General features: G+C 34.9%; 1 protein-coding gene across 1 annotated transcript in view; it reads right to left on the reverse strand.

Moving 5' to 3' along the window:
• Positions 1 to 8,732: 8,732 nt before the first annotated feature.
• The window catches only part of LOC117931100 (piezo-type mechanosensitive ion channel homolog), a 31,718-nt gene continuing 19,004 nt past the window's right edge, over positions 8,733 to 21,446 (reverse strand). Inside the window, 9 exon segments of the mRNA XM_034851973.1 lie at positions 8,733 to 9,263; positions 9,889 to 10,033; positions 10,174 to 10,315; positions 10,441 to 10,944; positions 11,768 to 11,926; positions 13,514 to 13,909; positions 14,500 to 16,991; positions 17,759 to 19,306; positions 21,106 to 21,339. Coding sequence (XP_034707864.1) covers positions 9,128 to 9,263; positions 9,889 to 10,033; positions 10,174 to 10,315; positions 10,441 to 10,944; positions 11,768 to 11,926; positions 13,514 to 13,909; positions 14,500 to 16,991; positions 17,759 to 19,306; positions 21,106 to 21,339 — 5,756 coding nt within the window. The 3' untranslated portion in view covers positions 8,733 to 9,127.

The raw sequence follows: 21,446 nt of genomic DNA on the forward strand, positions 1-21,446 counted from the left end.
ATAGCATGGACTGACACTAGAGGCTCCTCCTCTTGTCCTTCGGGCTCGTCATTCTCACCAATTATTTCACCATCCTCCTCCCCTTCTAATAATTAAACTTGTCTCCTTTTACACTTATGCCCAGGTTCATATTTTTCATCACAATAGTAACATAGCTTCTTTTCCCTCCTATCCTGCATCTCGGCTTGAGATATTTTTCTGATTTGGGGAATTTGTCCAAGGGTTCCTCTTCCTATTTCCTATTGCGTGGTAACGAGCTAGTAGTGATCCTTGATGAGGACTTGGCTTCCTTAATCATTGCCTCCATGGTATTCTCTTGTAGTAAAGCCAACCCTATGGCTTGAATCAGTGTAGTAGGTTGAAACATCATGACTTGATTCTTGATTGTATCTCTCAAACCACTTATGTAGCATTGAACAAAAAAATCCTCGGTTAAGCCTCTAGTCCTTGCCATTAAGGCCTCAAATTGCTCTTGATAAATTCGTACTGATGTGGTTTACCTCAATTTAATAATCTGGCCCATCGGATTGTCATACATTCCTGATCCAAATCGCACAATTACATCTGCAGCGAATGTTTTCCAATTCAATTCCTTAACAGAAGCTTCATAACCCTGAAACCATTCTAGAGCCTTGCTCTCTAAATGAATAAAGGCAATCCCAACCTTCTCCTGTTCCAACACTTCATTGTATTTGAAAAACCTCTCACACTTATACACCTAACCCGCATGATTTTCCCCCTCAAAAGTTGAAAAATACAGTTTAGAAAATATGGTTTGTGAATTATTCATGCCAGAAGCAGAACCTGTTCTTGGCTTGGTTGGAATTAAACTACCATGGAAACCGCCGGAACCAACAATTTTTCCGTTAGTTGATCAATTTTGAGGTTCATTGTTGTCATCATACGAGTTAACTCCTTCAACTCTGTTGATTGCTTATCTCAGGTCTCCTTCAATCGCTTTACGGAATCCTCCAAATGGCAAACTTCTTATGTTCTAGTCCCATCTGCCATTCTTGGTGTCATACCAATGAAACAGCCAAGAAGAAGAAGACACAGTATAGACTACAGAAAAATAGAATTTTCTTATTGAATAAATTATCTACTGTCTCTACATAGGAACCAATCCTTTTTTATACCTATGACTCAACAAAAATAAAAGGAAAGCATAGATAATGGAAAGCATAAATCACGGAATCAAAAAAATCAAGCAATTGCCAATCTTGGCTTATTCCTAAATACCTAAAAAAACCAAAATAAAATCACAGAACCCTACTTTAAAATGGGTCGTTGCACCTTCAACCCATTCATAACCTACCATGGATTATGAATTATCAATTCACACTTACTAGTAGCCTATGCTTACTCTTTTTGAACCTTTTCGCAGACCGCCCTACGTTGTAGAAGATAAACACGTCATACTAGGTAAAATGGGGTTACCACCAGGAAGAATCACGCTCCCCTACGCAACAGTCTGTGCGTCCAGATCCGGTTGGGTACTTTTCACCAAACAGATAGAGTATCAGTTCTTTAAAAGGGTAGTTAAAGATATGGCAGGCAATGTTAGGGTTACTTCATATCTGATGGTGTGTGTCACTCGATATTTTGTGTATAATGTTCTCACTAAGAAGATTGTAACATTGCCAGGTTTGAAGGTCCCGGAACATCAAACTGGTTCTAATAATGTCGTCACTTTCTCCTCCGTCCCAACTTCTCCTTACTGCGTCTTTTTCATGCCACATCCATCCACTAGCGATCAATTTTTTATCAGCACATACTCTAGGGAATGAATCATGGAAGACTCATACCTTTACTTGTCCCCAGGCATCAAGTTATACTGCTGAGAGTTTGGTTTACGTGGAAGGGAGTTTTTATTATGTTAGTAAATACGGATTGCTGGCATCCTTCGATATCGCTACCCGAAAGTGGAGGCCGCTGGTGAGCATAATGTGGGATATGCCACTTGGGCGGAGAGAGAGTTACTCTCTTGAATATGGTGGACGTCTGACAATAGCATTTATGAAAACGGGGTCAGAGGTTTCTAGGCCTGAGTGCGATATATTCAGGTTTGATTGGCTGGATAGGGTTTGGGTGAAAATGGAAAGTTTGGAAGGTGGAGCAATATTTCTTGGGAATCCTTGCTTTGGAGTTTCAGCAGGAGAGAAAACAAAAATGGTTGCAAATAGGGTTTACTATTTCCCTTGGCACACACCAACGTTCATCACTTATGGGCCTGTAACTCCAGGAATCGGGTCTGGGTCCGAGGAAAGAATGGTTTATCCTGATACTTGGGATCCTGATGATCGTTTGTATGGGGACAGAATCTGGATCGATCCCCCCTCTGCTCCAGCCTCGGCGAGGTTGATGAATCTAGGGTTAGATTCCTTTTTCTGAAAATCTTTACGTTTCACTGTTTAATTTGTGGAATTATTTCGTCTGCTGTTGGCTTCCAAGACAGTTTAAAACATAATGCAAAGAGACAGATTAGACTTAAATTTTTACGAGTGTAGGAGGGTTCAACAAGTATATTTCTTTAACTATGAGGCTAGTTTAATTGGATAGATTTTGTTATTAGTGGTTATTTTTTCTACTACTATTTTGGAAAATTTGTCATAATTTGATCCATGGACTTCGAGTAGAAAGAAAATTTCTTGTTACACATTTAATTGGCTTAATTACTATTTCATGTCAAGCCTTTAGGTTTCACACATGGTGACCTAGCTTCTGTGTTTGGTCATCACATTGACCATCCCATCGTACATCTACCCCAAGTTTATAACAATGTCTAACCAGCTCTAACTTTTTATAGCTATCTCATGATAATTTCTTTAGCTATCATTCTCCAAGGTGTATGGTTTATCCTAGGTTTGGACTGAGTTGTGTTATGCGAGGTAAGTGTTATGTTGATGTTGAAAAATATTAAAAATAACCATCTCTAACTTTACATACCGATCTCGGGATAATTTCTTCCAAAGAGTGGCATATGTATTTTATCGTAAGGTTTGTAATGAGTTGTATCATGTTGATGTTAAAAAAATATAAAATATTTACTTATTCCAAATAAGACCCCTTTAATACTCATCTAACATGAATATAACCTATTTATTACACGAATAACATGACATAACCCGTTTAATAATAGGGGTGAATTCATTGTGTATAAAATAAGATATGTGACCCATTGACCTGATTTTGGCAAAAGTCTCTTCCCATGCATTTATATGAAAAAAAATTATAAAATAGGAACTAAGTTTATAAAATCCAAACTTAGGATTTTGTGCACTTTTTGATTAAATATAATATTTTTGACCATTTAAGTCCTGTCTTTTAATGATATAAATAATATCTTTAACCCTTCAATACCATCTTTGGCTAATAAATACATAAAACTTGAATTAATTAACTATTCTTATTTTATGGTTATTTTATATGAAAAACACACTTTTCCTATTATTTTACCCTACTAAATTCATTAACACTAGTCTAACACATTAAATGTGTTCACATAATTATAACTCTTTTAACCTATTATGATTTTAAATTTATAAAAATATTATTTTAAAATAATTTTTTGTTAAAATATTAATTGATTTAATTATTAATTTTAATTAAAATATATTTAAAATATAGAAAATAAATTAAAAGTTAATTTTACACTCATTTATAATTATTTAATGTTTTAATTATAAAACATTTTAAATCTTTATCATCTTTAGTTATTAATTTTGTTATTCTATAATATTTCTAATTTAAAAATATTTTAAAGTTCTATAATAATTTTTAAAATATATAATATTAATAAATAATCATCATTTTGATATAATTAACTAAATTAGTTAAACTAATTATGATAAAAAAAAATGATTATGCCTGAGTAAATCCCCTAAAATTGCCATCCTTGTACTAAAGGTAGCCTTACACATGTTATGCAAGGCCACACACAAGGATTGGCTTGCACTAAAAATAATATTTTTAAAACATTTTTCTTGTAAATTGGTGATATATATATATACATATGATTTGATAATAAATTTAATTTCAATGAAAGTTCACACCGTCTTTAAATATTTAATTAAATTTATTTATTTTATTCTTATTTTAAAATTTAAAAATTTTAGGGAGTTAATTTCATAATATAATTAAGAAACAAATTCTTTTTTATTTTACTTAATTTTGTGATTTATTGGAAAACTCCATACCTATCTATATTTAAATTTTAAATAGGAACTGATAGAAGAAACAAATTGATGAATTAGAAGGTTGGACACCAAAAAATCTTAGATTTTGTAGGAAACTTATAAGTTCCTTGGGCCTAATATATGTTGGTGTGAATTTTTGCTCTACCTAGCTTACCTCATCCAAGTTGCAACCCTAATATTTATTATAATTAATGTTTATATCATTATTAATAATAAATTTTAATGAAAAGGTCAAATAATTTAAGGATTAATATTGTTATTATTTGATTTTTATTCAAATTCTTAATACTTTGTTTTACAATTAGAAAGCAAAGCAGAAAATAGTTTTTTGTTCGAGAACATCTTTTAATTGTTTTAACCTATTTTTACATTGTTCTAAAAAATAACTATATAAATATGAAGAATTATTAGAAATAAAACATAAAAAATAAAAGTTATTTTAAAAATATAAAAAATAAGCTAAGAACATTATAGGTTTTCAAATGGGCTTTTGTTTTCAAAATTATTTTTAAAACACTTTCCAAATAGAGGTTCAGACTAATTTCAAAAATAGATAGACAATATTTTTCCTCTTTTAAGAATTGTTTCAAAAATACAAATTGTTTATTTTTAAATACGTTTTTTCATTTTAAAATATGTGAACAAATTGATAATTTAAAATAATTTAAAATTTAATTATTTCAACATTTTTATTTTTTTTCCTTCAAGAATTAGAAATAAAATTTAAAAAAAAAAAATAGCTTTCCATTTTCTTTGAAAGCATATTGTTTAAATTTTATCATGCAATTTGGCTTAGTCAACTCATGGATGAATCCTATGCAAGGATCCAAGAAGTTTTTCTTGTTTCCTTCTTGATAGAATCCCTTATTTTTAGCAAAGAAAGTTCTCTACAAAATTTGAAGGATTTGAGTTTGATTTTTAGAGTATAGGGTGGTTATCATTTTGAAATTAGTTTTTGTTTTGGACTTTCAAAGTTAAAATTATCATGATTTTTTTTTTTTAAAGAAATATAAAAAAATAAAAATAAAAATAATAGAGGAAATTAAATAAATAAAAATAGAGGAGACTTTTTTTGGCTCCAATAGTTTGAATCTTTTTAATAGAGGAATTCCAAAGCTTTTCTGAATGAGAAGATTTCTGGGATTATATCCTTGGCATACTTCTGTAAATAAATAAATACCTTTCAAAGCAATATATCTTTTAACGATGACAGGAGAGAGCAATTCTTTCGCTCGGAGTTTTAGAGTTCAGTTAGAAAACTTGTTAGCATATATCTTGAGCTAGTTTAGGGAAATCTTGAAGTCTACGGCAGCCATGGCTAAAGGGAAAAGAAAGACAACGGGAGATACCAATCCTCTTCAAGCCATTGGCAGTACAGTTGAGGGTGAGAGAAAGAGAAGCTCCAAGTGTGGCACAAAGATCCGGCCATGGTCGGATCTTCTTCCAGATATACTAAGATTAATAGTGCAACGGTTGTATCTAGGGGATCGAATCCGCTTCCAGGCAGTTTGCAAGGGTTGGCTACACCTACCCATTACTGACATTCAACCCATTGAAGAATTGCCATGGATAATGAATTATGCCTTTACACCTACTAGTAGCGTATGCGCACTCTTTGAACCTTCCCGCAGACTACCCCACATTGATCGAAGCAAGAGTGACTTGAGAAAGCGGAGCAAGCTGTTCCTTGCAAAAGTCTCTGCTTCCAGAGCTGGTTGGGTGCTTTTCTCCAAAAAGGCTAAGGAGCCTGTTAAGTTTACATCATATTTCGTTTATAATCCTCTCAGTAAAGAGATCATATCACTGCCTAATTTGAAGTGGCCTTACTGCAATGATGTGGCCACATTCTCCTCTGCTCCAACTTCCTCCGATGGCCGAGTTTTCATCAGCACATACTCCATTGTGCTCGAGATTTTTGGTCTGAGCGAATCCTGGGGAGGCCACTGGGTCGCTTTGGCACCAAAGCCAAAAATCTCGGGCGTCGTGACCCGATTTTTGGCTCTAGCGCCTAGGCTGAAGAGCCAATGCAACGCCCAGAGTGACATCCCCAGAATTCGAACTCAAGACTAAGGTCTTTGTGGTTGCCCTCCTGGTACCATATGAGGTACTAGCCCAGATGGTACCAAGAGGGCAACCAAAAAGACCTTAGTCTTGAGTTCGAATCCTGGGGAGACCACTCTGGGTCGCTTTGGCACCAGAGCCAAAAATATCGGGCGCCACATTGGCTCTTCAGCCTAGACACCGAGATATGTACAATAGTGTCGTACGGCAGTTTTAATTTATATTTTTACTGTACAGTCTATGGTGGGTGAGTTGACATGCTTCGCCACCCAAGAGTGCAAGTCGTTGATGAGATATTTGAGCTGGATCAATTTTCCAAGACCGCCGAGCCATTTTCTTGTATATGGTGGACATCTGTGTGTGGTATATTTGAGAGACTCAGATGCCGGTAAGCCGCCTCAGTGCACTATATTCAAGTTTGATTGGTTGAATAAGGCTTGGATAGAGATGGAAAGCTTGGAAGGTGGAGCAATGTTTCTTGGGGTTATTTCTTTTGGGATTTCAGCAGGAGAGCAAACAAGAACGATAGCAAACAGGGTCTACTATTTTTCTTCCAACACACCCAAGTTCTTCACTTATGGGCCTGCAAGTCTGGGAACCAAGTCTGCCGTCCCGGGTTTATAGAATTCCTAAGGTAAATGATGATTCGAATGAGAGTAGGATCCGGATTGAACCTCCTCCAGTCAAATATTCTTAGCAAGGTCTCATGTACATATTGGTATGAACTATACATAGTCCTGGAGATGACAAGGCAAGAGAAGTCTGTTGCATCAATTTCATCAAGTTGTCAAAGCAAAGAGAGATTGAATCTCTTCAAAGAGAACAAGCTTTCTATGCTTCACTCTAATCATTTTGGTCTTTGTTTCTTAATTACTACAATTCTTTTTACCGTTTAAAATCCGAACTCAAACAAATTTTAAAGGAGAGCCCACTGTTGAAAAGCAAAATGAGAATGTTGGACATGTCAACAAACTCTTAACTTTTTTCTAAGGGGAGCGCACTTCAAATTAAGGATGAAAGGAAAAGTTCTTTTCTATCCCAATCTTCCCAAAGTTGTTTGTATTCCCATTCCTAATGAAAATATCATGAATGAAGATGAGCTTTATAAGCATGGAGAGAGGACTAAACAAGATGAAAAGGAGGAGTACAATTGTAGATACTAGTATCTCTTGACCTATCTTACATTTTTATGTTTATTATTAAATTTGTAAAGCATTATAGAGCTATACTATGACACTGAATAGGTGGGTGAATAAAAATTGGTGGCAACCTAGTTGTAGCTAACATTATTGACAAGTCACTACTACCATCATGAAAGGAATTTTAGAAATAAATATTTGGTTAAAATGGATGAAATAATTCTCAAATTATGAATTTAATAATTCTTATATTTTTTTTAAAAAAGTAATTCATTTTTTACATAAATGTCATTTATCATTTCAAGTATTTAACAAAATGTTATTTTTACAAGAAAATAACTTGAACATTTTTTTCAAAATTAGACCCAAAAAAATAGAGGATTAAATTTCAAAAGTCGAGTTTTCACTGACCCTTTTAATAAAAAAATCCTTTTAGAAAGCATGTACCATAAGTAAAGAAGATGTGCCTTCAGAATATGTTACAAATGTTACCACACATACGTATTTGTGTAGAAAATGATGCAAGAGGTCAAGATGCACTCATATAAGAGAACGTACAATATAAACATAAATTAATTTAGTTTACCCAAATTGTCACTTTTCTAAAAATTCTCATGAAAGGAAATGATAAAGGAAATCCAACTCAAATGAATAACAAAAGATGGACATAATCTAAAGTTTGTTTTTTTTGTAGCAAAAGTGAACAAGTTGCTCAAATTTGCAGACATTGAAAATGTGAACTTATTACTCTCTAGGATGACATGATAAAAAAGTCTTTCATAAATATGATTAATGACATTAACATGGTTTGAAGTGTTGAAGGATATATATATATATATATATATATATATCGTCGAAAATCTCTAGCACCAATTCAAAAAGATTCATTAAAGAAGTAATATCCTTTTAAGGAGCCTCATACTATTATTATGCTTGGTGATCCACACTAATCAAGTGCTTGGAAGTAGCAAGGTTGAACTAAAACTCATCTTTAAAAGGGTACTAAACTTTGAAAAATGTACTTTATACTCCTTCCATTAGGAAAAATCTTATGTCAAACTTCTTTCTTAACGAGGTTGGATTCAAGCAAACAATGAAATTTGACCAATATGTAATCTCAAAGAAGATCTTCGTGGAAACCAACTATGCTTCCAATATAATGTTTAAACTACAAACCAAACTGGTTCAAACCCAGGAAAAGCCTTTATTAACCTCCGAGTAGAAAAGCTTGTTGGCCACCGTTCTATTTCATCAAATTTTTTGTCTGGAAATGTAGAATTGAGCATATGATATTTATGAAAAACTAAATACGTAATCAGCAATACTGGCTATAAGATACTTGAATTTTCACAATTTTTCATTACTTAGCATCAACATTTGTACATGGGGAACAACCCAGTTTGGTTGCTAATCTGTAAATTGTTCATGGGGTTTTATTTTACTTTCTTTGCCTCCTTTATAGGTATGCCTCATTATCCTATACCTGAAACTCAAAAAGAATGGAAAACGTTATAGGGAGCTTCTCTGAGTAGATGAACATAAGAATGAAGTTACAATTAACTCGAACCCCAAATTAACCTTCCCCATTGACAGAACCTTTGAGAGAGTGTTGCTTTCTGTCTGCTGGCAGATGTTAAACAAATCAATGTCAAGAGTTTGAATTCAGCAACAATGCTCCTGGAGTGGAGGTCATGCTGCTGGAGTGGAAATCCAAGCTACTCGTTTGATGATCTAGTCGGGTTTTGTGTACTCAAGCAGCATGTGTGGTGATCGATAGATTTTCACCAGTGTCCAATAGAGAACTTCTTCAACTTCAAGCTCACCCTCTGCCCTTGCTGCATAAATATCCTCACATATTGCAAGCAACCTGCAACGATCATGTAAGCAATTTCAACATCAACTTGAAAAAAGTACAATTGGGACATTAGCCATAAAGAGTATGAAAATCCATCAAAAGCTAAGTAGTGATCTTCACTTTCCTTTTGCTGAAAACAGGATGATGTTGATGGGAACATCTTAGAACTGTTTAATGCATCTTATTTTCCCAACCCCAGAGGGAGACCATATGAGTGGGAAGATTGTCACACCCCAAGACCACTCCTAGTTACAAGATGAATGTTTGGGTCAATTCACACTCTGAGCCTACCACTTTGTCACACCCCAAGACCCACTCTAAGGGCGACATGAAGATCCATAATGAAAAAAATTCTAACTTGAAGAGGATTTCATGCGATTTAACATGGAAAATATCTCCCATAATTGCATTTTAGGGTGCTGTACTGCATTCCCTATTTGTATGTGCAAATATTGCTCTTCCACCCCCAAAACTAATGACACAAGAAAAGCCCACTACCTAATCAATCAACTGGACTTTGGAGAGAATTTGAGACCCAAGAGCAACACAAACAGAGGTTCAGATATGCAGAATTATTCACAACATTACTGGGTGTCAGACGAGCTAGTGACATGCAGCAGACATGAAAATTGCTTACCTGTCACAGGAGGGAAGATTCTCAAAGGGTATTCTCATTCTCAGGTCTGAACACTGCAGTCTGATGAAGCGGCCAACAGCTAGCACAAAAGTAATGTAGAGACCCCAAATACTGAACTTGCTTAGTGTTTCACCAAGAATGCCCTCTGAAGGAGTATGACAGATTATCAGCAGAAAAGGAGGAAGAAGGTAGAAAAAAGAAGAGCAATATACCTTCCATCTGCATAGATGACTGCAAAATACAGACAGGAGTAACAATCATTTTCACATTATTTCTAGAACTTACGAGGTGTTTCCTCAGATACTATGATAGCCATGGGTCCTGCCAATTCGCCACATCCATTTACAGCAGATGCATCAATATCATGGAAAGACCACCACTTTGGATTGCCTTGATTGAGAACAAGATCCCCACTAACCAGATCTACCTGCATTTTAGGTTTAACATGGTTTTGTTCAGTGCCCAGTCAGAAACTATTAAGCCCATTACGGTCAAACTGAATAAGAGGTGTACATATTTGGAAAAGAACTAAGATTGCTGGACGTATCATACCGCCTGTTCAAGAAACCGAACATCGCCAGAGCCAGTGACCCGGAAGTATCTAGGATACACATTATATATTCTGAAAGTGTTGGCAGTACCATTTATCACTTCCATCACTTCTGATGGTTTTGGAAGATCCTGATCCTGGACAACAAGTTCATATTTCACAATTTCTTTTCCTTTTGGCCTATCCCTTATAAATTGCCAAGAAAAAATAATGTCCATACTCCACTTAAGAGATTGAACAAATCTAGACTGGACAACCTGGGGAACAACCCAAACAGAGCTTGCATCAGCTTGGCAGCATATTAATTGAACATCTTTTTCAGTGTATGCACTTAGATAACCTTGAGGATCCAGATTAAAATGCACATCAAGCTCATCCCATGAGAGCTTTTCACATAGAGTGGTTTCAAACAAAGTAAGCCTTCCACCTGTTGTCTTTATATCAATTCGAATGCTGGCATCTTTAATAGGGTTTGCAATGTTCGTAGGGTTACCACTGCTGTACATCTGTCCATGAAAAACATATGTATTTAAAAAAATAAAAATAAAAAATTTGATTGTAGATACTGATGAATAACACTAAAAAATGGCTCCAATGAAGATATGGTTCTGATGTGTTCCACCAAACCAATCCATGGAACATATACATAGAATGGTAGTTAATGAGAATTTAGGAATTTTCTGGCATTTTACTGCTAATTACCTTCATAATTCATGCTTTAGTTCCACTCATTTAATATGGAAATGAAATTCAAACCAAGCAAGCTTGACATGTTCGTAAGAAATTCATTTCCTCTAGCATCCTCTTAATGGTATGCATTAAAAAGGGCAGCCCGGTCATTTGACGGTCTCCAATTTTCACAATGGACTGTTATTCACACAACTCAAAGATTTACGGATAAGCTAGGGCATCAATAATTGTTTCCTTTTCCTACTCATAATCTTTGTGAGATCATTCGTACACATACTCTAAGTAATGACCATGTGACGTGACCCACTTACAGAATAGGAAATTTAGGAATTGAAAGAACTTGTTCAATGATTTTAGTTAAGGAGTTTTTTAGGTATGAAATTTTACTTGCTAGCATATTTTGGTACCTGAATAGAGAAGTTTTTCACATATTTTTCCATAGGATTCAATTTCAGAAATAAACTCCCTACAAAATAGCATTTTTCTTTTCAACTGGGGAAAGAGTCCAATGTGTCAAAAAGGTATGGTAAGCCTAGTTATATTATTTAGATTTTCCCGAATTGTTGAAACTTTGCTAAAGAATGTTGTGGAAACTAGATTTTCCAGAACAGATTATCAGATTTGGTTCAAGACTCTCACCAGCATAGGAGCCCATATAACACACATCAATATGAAGAACAAGCATATCCCATTGCAGAATTTAGTCATTCTGGTTTGCTTCTGCCCTTGTTGGTGTCTAGCCCTATTTAAATCAGCATCGCATTTGACGAGAAACAAGCTGGCATGAATATCCTCCAACTGAGAAGAAAGCTCATGTCAGATCTTAAACATTCATGTTATATACTAAAACTAATAGGTATATAAGAAAACCAAAAAATATATATATATATATATATATATATATATATATATCCTCATATATAATGAGGCAAAACTACCTACTGAATTTATTGATCATATTATGTGCAAAGCAATCATCTTTCTAGTAAAATATTCTACAGAATTAAGGAACATGAAGACCAGGCAATAGAAAATTGCCATGCAACTTGGTTTGATATTTTGTTTAGAAGGATAGAGAACGTTATCAATTGCAACCTTGGTACCAAACTACCACTTGATCTCACAATTCAAAACCTAGTCTGTTTTGAAATAAATCATGAAATTCATAATATTCCCAAGTAAGATAGCATCGCAATAATCTAGGCATTCCTTAATGTCTAAATACGCCAGTTAGTTTCTCAACATCTTAAACATACTCATTTCACAGTAATAAACTTGTATACGCACAGGTAGGGCTGAGGTTGACAAGACCAAACTGCTGACAAACTTTAACAATGAATAATTTATAAGATGAGTCATTCTCGATACCTAGAATGCTCCAAAAATTTGGGTCAAAGCATTACCTTTAAAGTTCCAGTGTTTCAAGCATGTCTACAGAATTTTATAATAGTCTTAAAGAATTTGAAAGCAAAGAACCAATCTCCCTGTTGAAATGGGAAGAGCCATAAAAAAATGAAGAAGCCATGGTTATAAAGGGATGGAAATCTATTTTTATTTGTTGATTTTGTTGAAGCCCGGAGTGATAAAGTGATGGATTTATTTATTTATTTATTTATTTGAGAGCAAGAACAAAGAAAAGGCAATCTCTGTAACTTCCAATCTCAAGGATGGAGACAAGGCTCCAAACCCAATGGCATAAGCTTTCATGTAAAATTTCATTGGCAAAGTCTTAATTCAAACAATGTCACACAACAAAAGGAGTTTTACTAACTACCTATTTTAAGATGGGATCTCCAAATCAATGCTTTGCCCTATTTGGTTACATTATAGAACTGTTTAGAAAGTGTATATTGCTGTGCAGACATACACAACACGTACATATATCCATGTCCATATATCTATAGATAGACATACAAACACAAATATACATCAATATGCACATATATACACATGTAGGCATATTCCAAAGAACCAAACTTATTGGCTACTGGAACAAATATAATCTGTCCAAAGTATCCACACCATGATCCACAAAGTACTCCAGAACGTAAAAAGAGACTGCAACAAGAAGATGATCCCTTAAACATTTAGTCAACTGGAGGATTATCTTTACTCTCCATTCTATTATGTGCATGAATGGTTGGAATTCAGGAATTCAAATAACTATTCTATCAAAACAGCTATTATGACAAAAAACCAACCAATAATATGGGGGAAATACAATTATTTACTAATAACAACAACAGCAGCAACAACAAAAACAGCATTGCAATAATAATAATAATAACAATAGTATGAAGGTTGAGGCTAAAAGGAGATAGTAGTAGCAGTTTAAAATTTAAATAAGTAAAAAAATTTATAGGATGAAAGCTGCAACTAACTCACCTTCAACCAGTCGTACATAGTCAAAGATGTTGTTGTGCAGGACCAGTCAAGTACACATCGCAATTCATAAAGAAATGGCAGAGCACGATAAATTCGGAAACCCACATAATTAATTTGAGAAACACTACTTGTCAAAAACTGACGATACAAAGTACCCTTATTAGGAATCCCAAATCGGATTTGTATGGCCTGTAGTGCAAGAGAAATTGCCTTTGTGAGATAAATGGCACGGAGTGCTAGTTGTCCACCACATTGGTGTGAAGGCTCCATGCACCAGGCATACTTTGTGATAGAGAATGTGAAGAGGATAAGGGTGAAAACATAGAAGATGACTTTTCCCTTGGCAAATGAACAAAGGTATATGATACGATCGAGGACTATCAGAAAAAAAATAATCTGCAAGAGAAACCACTCTAATCACTTCAAAAAAATCGCTCAAGATAATAGATTTATTAGAAATAATATAGATTCAAGAAACCAGCTCGATTAGCTGTTGCAACTTGCCTTATTTGAGTCCACTTAAGGACTCAGATTCTGAGATTTGTTTCATGTCAATACAAGTATTAGACACTTCGGAAAATAGTCCACCATAATTTTATGAACTTACTATAAAACTCATCCAATTCTAAGGCAAATTTATGCTAGGAAAGAGCTCATTGAGGGCATATTTCAATGCTCCATGAAAATTAAATTGATGTATTGTGTTTTAATGCCAAGTGTTGTACAGAACTGTCATACTAATTGGGACCTTTACAGACAATGCAGCCTTTATAACAACAGATGGTCAACATTTGAGATGGTTTCATTTATTTAAATCCTAAAACTGATCCACATCATCAGTTGTGGGGAAAACTTTTTTCATGTAGAATGGCCCCATTGGGGATTTGATGGATTTGTAATATGTAAAACCACAATGGACATACAACTCAATAAAATGAATTGAAACTTAAGCTATGAAGAATGTATCAAAAGGAAAAAAGGCTTACCATTAAAATAAATACAAACTCTTTTGGGAATTGGTCTTCAAGTTGATATACTTCAAGAAACTCACTGTTATTTTTTATGACTGATTGATAGAAAATGGCAACCAAGAAGAAAACTGTCAGATCTGCACAAAAGATGTAGGCATACAGATCAATTTCCCTTTTCCCTCCACCAATCACAGAGAGTATAGGATATGGGAATCTTGTTTCTTCAAACATTCCATCAAGTTGAGCTTTTAAAATCTCATTTGCTACATCGGCTGCTGGAGTTAGCGACTGGTACCGTTCCACTGGGGTAAATTCTTTAGATGGGGAGGCATAAACCACCTCAAAAACAGCCAGAGCGATATTAGGGTTTTCTGGACTTCTTTCGATGCTTTGAACACGAACCCTGCTCGCCAAGTGGAAATAATTTAGGTTCTTCTCCTTGCATCTCCTCTCACAAACAATGTTGAGCACCTTGTTTACTCCTGACTCAATTCTCTCTGGCTGAATCCCATCCTCAGGCCATAAGTTAACTTCCATAGACAGCTGTACAAAATAAGGAGGAGTTTCTGCTCCATGTGTCAGTGATTTCCAATATCTATGAAGGCTTCTTATCATCAGCTTCATCGCATCTTTTATAGGTAAGATCAATTTCTGCAATCTCTTCCTAAAACTGCAACTCATTACTGTCTCCTTCTGGTGAAGATTTCTTCTCTTAAGAAAGCTGAATTCTGTAACTACCGCCCATTCGCCCTCTCTTGCAGTAATGGAGGCTTGTAAGAGAGTAAAGAAATACACCAAAAAGAGAGGCAAGTTGCTGATAACAAAAGATGACACTATTTTATGAGAAGGAAATCCTAATTCCTGAAGTAAGCTCAGATGGATGCTCAATCCAGAATGTTGGATGATGATCTGATATAAATACTGAAGCAAAATACACATTTCAGTGTAAATTAGCATAACAATCCAAAAAATAAAACCTGGGCCGGTAGTTACACAGAGAGCATATAAAAATAGAGCCGCAAGGTAAACCATAGAAAGCAAACTGAAGTTCCATAGGAACATCAAAATGAAACAGCAGTAACAAACAATATCATTATTCGATCGCATTTGGGCCCACATGTATCTGAAAATCATACCAATTTGCAGGAATGCAGAATCCGACATGGTACCCTCAGTACCAGAATGCGTAGAAAATGTTCGATCAAAATGTTTGCAGCCCACTTCCTGACTCTCTATCTCATCATACATCCCATCCTCAGACAAGGGCTCATTTGAATCTGGTTCCTCATGATCTATGTTTAAGAAACTTACAAGATTGTTAACTGCCAGATTACCGAGAGATTGAACTTGAGAAACTCCATCACCAATAAGATGCACTGCTGAAATTATTGGGTTTTCCTTACCTTGGGATTTTGCCTTATCTCTTTGGTCTGAATACAAAAAATCATAACTTGTAGTTTTCTCCTTGAGTTCAATGATCTCAGGAAGAGAATCCCCTGAATGCTTCCTGGACTCTACTGCTGAAGGACTTCCAGTTCTTACTCTTTCTGGAGATTCAATCGTATTGAAATGGGAAAAAGAATCAGTGCCTTCCTTCTTTAATTCATTTTCCCCTTTGTCAGGGTTGCCATCCACCCTGTGTGAATCTAGAGAAGAATTCCATCTCCTTCTAAGACCTTCATTCCTGGGAGAAGTTTTACCACAGTTTGAATTGGTGCTCATGCTCTGAAGCTGGATTTGTAGGTTGAGCATCTCTGATTTCATCTTTTCTACCTGCAGATTACGATGGCGTTTCTGCTCTTCAGATTTACGGATAAGCAGCAACTGTGCAGTCTTCCAAGCAGCTCTTTTCTCCTGCTGACTCACTATGGCTCCAATTTGCTCTGCTTCTAGATATTTTGACACATAATCAAACTCCTGGGATGAAAACATATATGATTGCAGTGATACCAGCATAAATATGATAATTTCAACAAGTGCTGATCTCGATGTAATTCGAAACCCATAATCATATTTATAAAATCCAATCACCTCACTTATGTAGTCTATCATTTCCCATTTCCCTTTACTGAAATCTCCTACAAAAGGAGATTGATAGGCAAGAGAGAGAACAATTAGAGCAAAATTGTACATTCGCAAGAACTTGAAGATTTTATTCTTCTTCTTTAGTATTTCAAGCCTCATTCGAAAGAAAACCATAGCAAAGCCAAGGTAGCCAAGGTGCAGAATGTCATACTCAAGGGTTCCCGTAATCAAAATCAAAGCAAGAACTAGATCTAGTAAGTGACAGTAACTATAAAGCCTCAGGTAGTCGATAAATGTCCACATGCTTTTTGTTTCAAATGATAGATCACTCAACACCGATGCCTTCATAAATTGGGACATGATTTTTTGATATGTATACGCCTCTGAAAGACTAGATAAACAATCGGCACGGAACTTGAAACACGCAAGCATGAAAACCACATAATAGCTAATCAGCATACGGGGATCATCAACAACAATTCCTGAAGGAAAGCAAAATGGTAGCTAAAGTTAACATTTGTCCTGCTTCTGATTAAACAAAATTCAATGAAGTGCTCTGAATCAATGGAAGTGAAATGCTTCAATTTTTCAAGTGTCATGGCATGGACAAATAAGATCATAATGTTCAATGGTGTTGTGACCAAATTTACTAACATGATAACAGAAAAAGAATACAAGGACATTTAATAATGAAAATTTCTTGCTTTGAGCAAGCATCAAAAAACAGAAGGAAGATTGAAATCCCATGAAAAGCATGATAGACTCATTTAAAATGTAAGGAAAAGCAAAAAAGAATAATCTCCCTAACCAAAGTATCATATATTTTACTTATATAAAGGACTCATTTAAAATGTAAGGAAAAGCAAAACAGAATCATTTAACTTTTATGAGGTTTCAGTATCACAAATTTGACTTATATAAATGTCCTAAACAAACATGCGACCAATTTTCTCAGAATCCCACAAGTGAAACAAGTGCCAGATGACAGGTATCAATAAGTAACATGAACTGGCGGCAGTAAAGCCTTTCTATCATGCCTCTGAACATTCTGTAGAAACTTGAGTCAAAAAAATCGGTAACTATTATTTTATCCTCAAGATAAGGAAAGATCTGTAATCATGCATAAAAAAAGGGCAGAAGCAGAAGCAGGACAATACTACTGAGAATTGGAACCAGTCCATGTAAATAAGACAAAATTAAGAAAAAATGCATATTAGCATCCTATTTAGCCATCACTTGAGAGATATACCTAGCCAACATTTTCTACAGTAGTCAAAATAAAGATCAGAGCTTCTCCAACAGTCATGGCAAGGCAATTTTTCCTCAGTGGGGGCATGTTGCTTCCAAGGTGTCAGATTCAACCAAATGGCCAAGTACTCCAGAATGATAACAGAAGCAAATGAGAATACAAACATGGGCCACAGTTTTTGTATTATTTGCCGATGTAAAATAACACAAGCAGCAACTGAAGCAATATAAAGCAAAGAGATTGCATTCAACACTGCGAAGCTGGCAAGAAGTAATGCAATCATGTTAATCTCAAGGCCAAAGAGACTGAACATATTCTCTATCCCATACTTTATATATAGTTTCAGGGCAGTTTTCTGCATGTCGAGCCTCTCCTTTCTAAAGACAAGAATCCGCTTCTTGTTCCATTTATCACCCTCCTTAGGACTTCCCCAAGCATACTTACATGAACTTTTTCTACTGTTACCACCTTCTGAGCCTCCTGCTTCAGAATGCATAAGATCGAAACACTGAGAGATGCCAGAGTTAAAAGATGGCAATGAGCTGCTCCTTTCTTCTTTTTTCCCTAAGAGAGGAGTAGCATCTCTAGATGGCTTACTTTCCTTGATACAAGAGAGAACATCATTCGGAAATTCTTCTGCAGAGCCAAACAGAGCACAAGGCCCCTCCCCTTCTCCTCTAACTCCAAAACCATTAGGCATATTTTCCAACCAATGAAAGACATTGTACTGAAGCACACATGCAATAATAACCAAAACTTTTCCCCTCAAGCCTGACTCCAAACCAGAAAAACCCCGACTAAACAACCTCAAACCCAGAAAAAGGGACAAATAAGAGCTCTTTTGACCAGGGAACATGTCTGCATGGCCTCCCCACATCTGGAAAAGATAATCAACCAAAGCAAGGAGTCCTGAATACACTAGAAACAATTTTGAAGGAACCCGAGAAGATTTTGGAAAAATTGAGAAAATGACCACGCCTAGAAGATACAAAAAACCAAAAGCACTGATTGGGGAAAGAGATGCATACAATAATGCAAGAAATAGTATCTTCTCACTGTGCCAAATCAGAAGGCGTTTAACAAATGCAAAAGCTCCAAGCTCTAGAGCATCGCGATCCTCCAATCTCAAGTTCTTGCTATTTCTCCTCTCATAACTGTATAGTTGCATTACAATCAAAACAGCTAGAGATTCCCAAATGTTTTTCAAGATTGAAGCTTCCGGGTTATAGCCAAAGGCAGTATAAGGATCTACTATTGTAGACACCCATGTCTCAAAGCTGAGGAAGACACTCAAGCAGTAAACGAACATAAATACTGCAACTGCATATACTTTCAGAGGAAACCAAAGGCGTCGCTTTGTCTTCTCCACAAGCTGCCGCCCACTCATCCACAGTAGAAGGAACAAAAGGTAACCAAATGAAGTATAATTAGGTTTTACTAGGTATAGTGTGACGAGGATAGTCAGAAATGCAATGTAGGTTCCACATGATCGATATGCAGAAAGAAACTTCTTTCCCACAGCACTCAGATACAATGCTATTCTTCTCTCTGAAAGTTCAAAGAAAAAAATCATTTAATGACTTTATTTGTAATAAAATTTGGTTCATTGTCATGTTTAAGACAATAAGGTACCCCCCCCAAAACCACCACCACACACACACACACCAAAAAAAAAATTCAAAAGAATAAACACAAAAGGATGAAGTGTGGGTTAAAGCAAGAAGTTAACTATGGCTCCATGTTATAAGTCCTATATCCATAGTTGGTAAAACCTTATAATACACAATACAATGCATTTTTTTTATGGAAATCGATACATATCACTATTTGTATCTTATCTTAAAGCATATTTTAAGATACATTTACAATACACAATACGATACATGATATAACAATACAACAATACATACATCTTCAACTATTTTCCATAATTTTTAAGAAGAAACAAATTATTATTCTTTTTTGTTAAAAGAATTTACAATATTGATTGTTTAAAATGTACTAGAAGACTAAAAATTGAACACAAAAAGGAGAAAATAGTTAAAATAATCTTATATAAAAAGGTACATTCTTGTTGTCAAATATAAAATTAAAAGTCAACAAAGAATATTTTTACAATAAATATTGAAGAATTTTCATTTGAATGGTTTGAATGTTAACATTGAAAATGATGATAGCGATTAGTGAATAAAAATTCTTCCTTAATATATTAGCTTTTTTTTTTATTTCTTTTTTGATGGAGAAGGAATGATAATGAACATGATAAAGTTGGAACTTTGAACAATATATATAGCTAAAAATTGAAGAAGTTATTTTTTGGTGGATTATGTGATGAATCTATATATTAAAGACATATTTTGTTAATTTGAACTTGTCAAAACCCTAATACTCAATGTTTTCATATGATATGATATAATTTAACTCTTTAGATCCTACTATCTTTCATAAAATTGGTTATACATTAATTTATACTTCATACTTTCAATAAATATGCACACATATACATATTTTTTTCTATTTATTTTCTACTATATAAAAAAAACTTATGATACAGGATCCAATACATGATGCAGAAAAATAGAAAAATGACACACGACATTTTTACGAGTTAACAACTATGCCTATATTAACTGCAACATGATAAAGTGACAATCAAAGCAATACTAGATTATTCTCTAACTGAACTAATAATGACAATGCTACTAGTAATATTAATAAGAACAGCAATAGTTCCATGAAAGATGATAATATGAGAAAGAGGACAACAAGGTTATATTAGCAACTGATTTTGTCTAATGATGTAGGCACATTGGCAAATCACATTAAATCTTGTGTTCTCTTGTGAGTGCTTTCTTATTTTCTTGTCTGCTAACATACCATGATACAAGTTCAGAAATCCAACCTGTAAGAGACCCTTCTTGGGTTCAAACACTAGAGACCTGAGCTGAAACACTAGAGTCCTAGTCTCCTAATAAAAAGACCTCTCTCCTCCCCCCCCTCCCTCTCTCTCTCTCTCTATCTATTTATCTATCTATCCTGCCATTTCAAATTTTCCTTACCACATGTAACCATCTTAATAGATGCTTCCCTAAGTTGTGCTCAATTGGGATACACCAGATAATTTAGAAGAAATAAAAAAAAAAAATTACAAAGAGCAAGACATTTGTTCATCAAAATAAAGATGGAATAAACTGAATAGCCAGTCGCAACCTGGCATGAAAGCCACATATTCTAGCAATCTGTGATACAGGCAAATTGAAATCAAATTTTGAAACAAGTAAGATATAAATAGAACTAAAGGAGATCAAAAGCATGCAGCATTTATTTGATTTTAGATTGAACCCTACCATGAGAAGAGTTATTGTGTTGGCTCTCTCTGGATGTTGACGTGTAAACTGATAGTAAAACTGATTTATTCAATCCAGCTTTGAGGACACTAAACCCAATTGGAGGGCGGGGAGCATGCTGCACAATTGCTGAAAATGAGAAGAGCACTTCAAACCCATTATTATGAATGGCACAAAAACATGCAAGCACCGCTATCTTCAAGAAATCCCCATAACTATCACCCTCAAGGAGACCTGCAAGAATTCATAAGATGTGAAAATAGATTGACTGTTAAACAAGGTGTATCTTACTAACAAACCTAAATTGCATCTACAACTTTATAACAATTCCAGGAAGGATG

Source organism: Vitis riparia, chromosome 14 (assembly GCF_004353265.1).
Source record: "Vitis riparia cultivar Riparia Gloire de Montpellier isolate 1030 chromosome 14, EGFV_Vit.rip_1.0, whole genome shotgun sequence".
In the NCBI taxonomy this organism is placed as follows: Eukaryota; Viridiplantae; Streptophyta; class Magnoliopsida; order Vitales; family Vitaceae; genus Vitis; species Vitis riparia.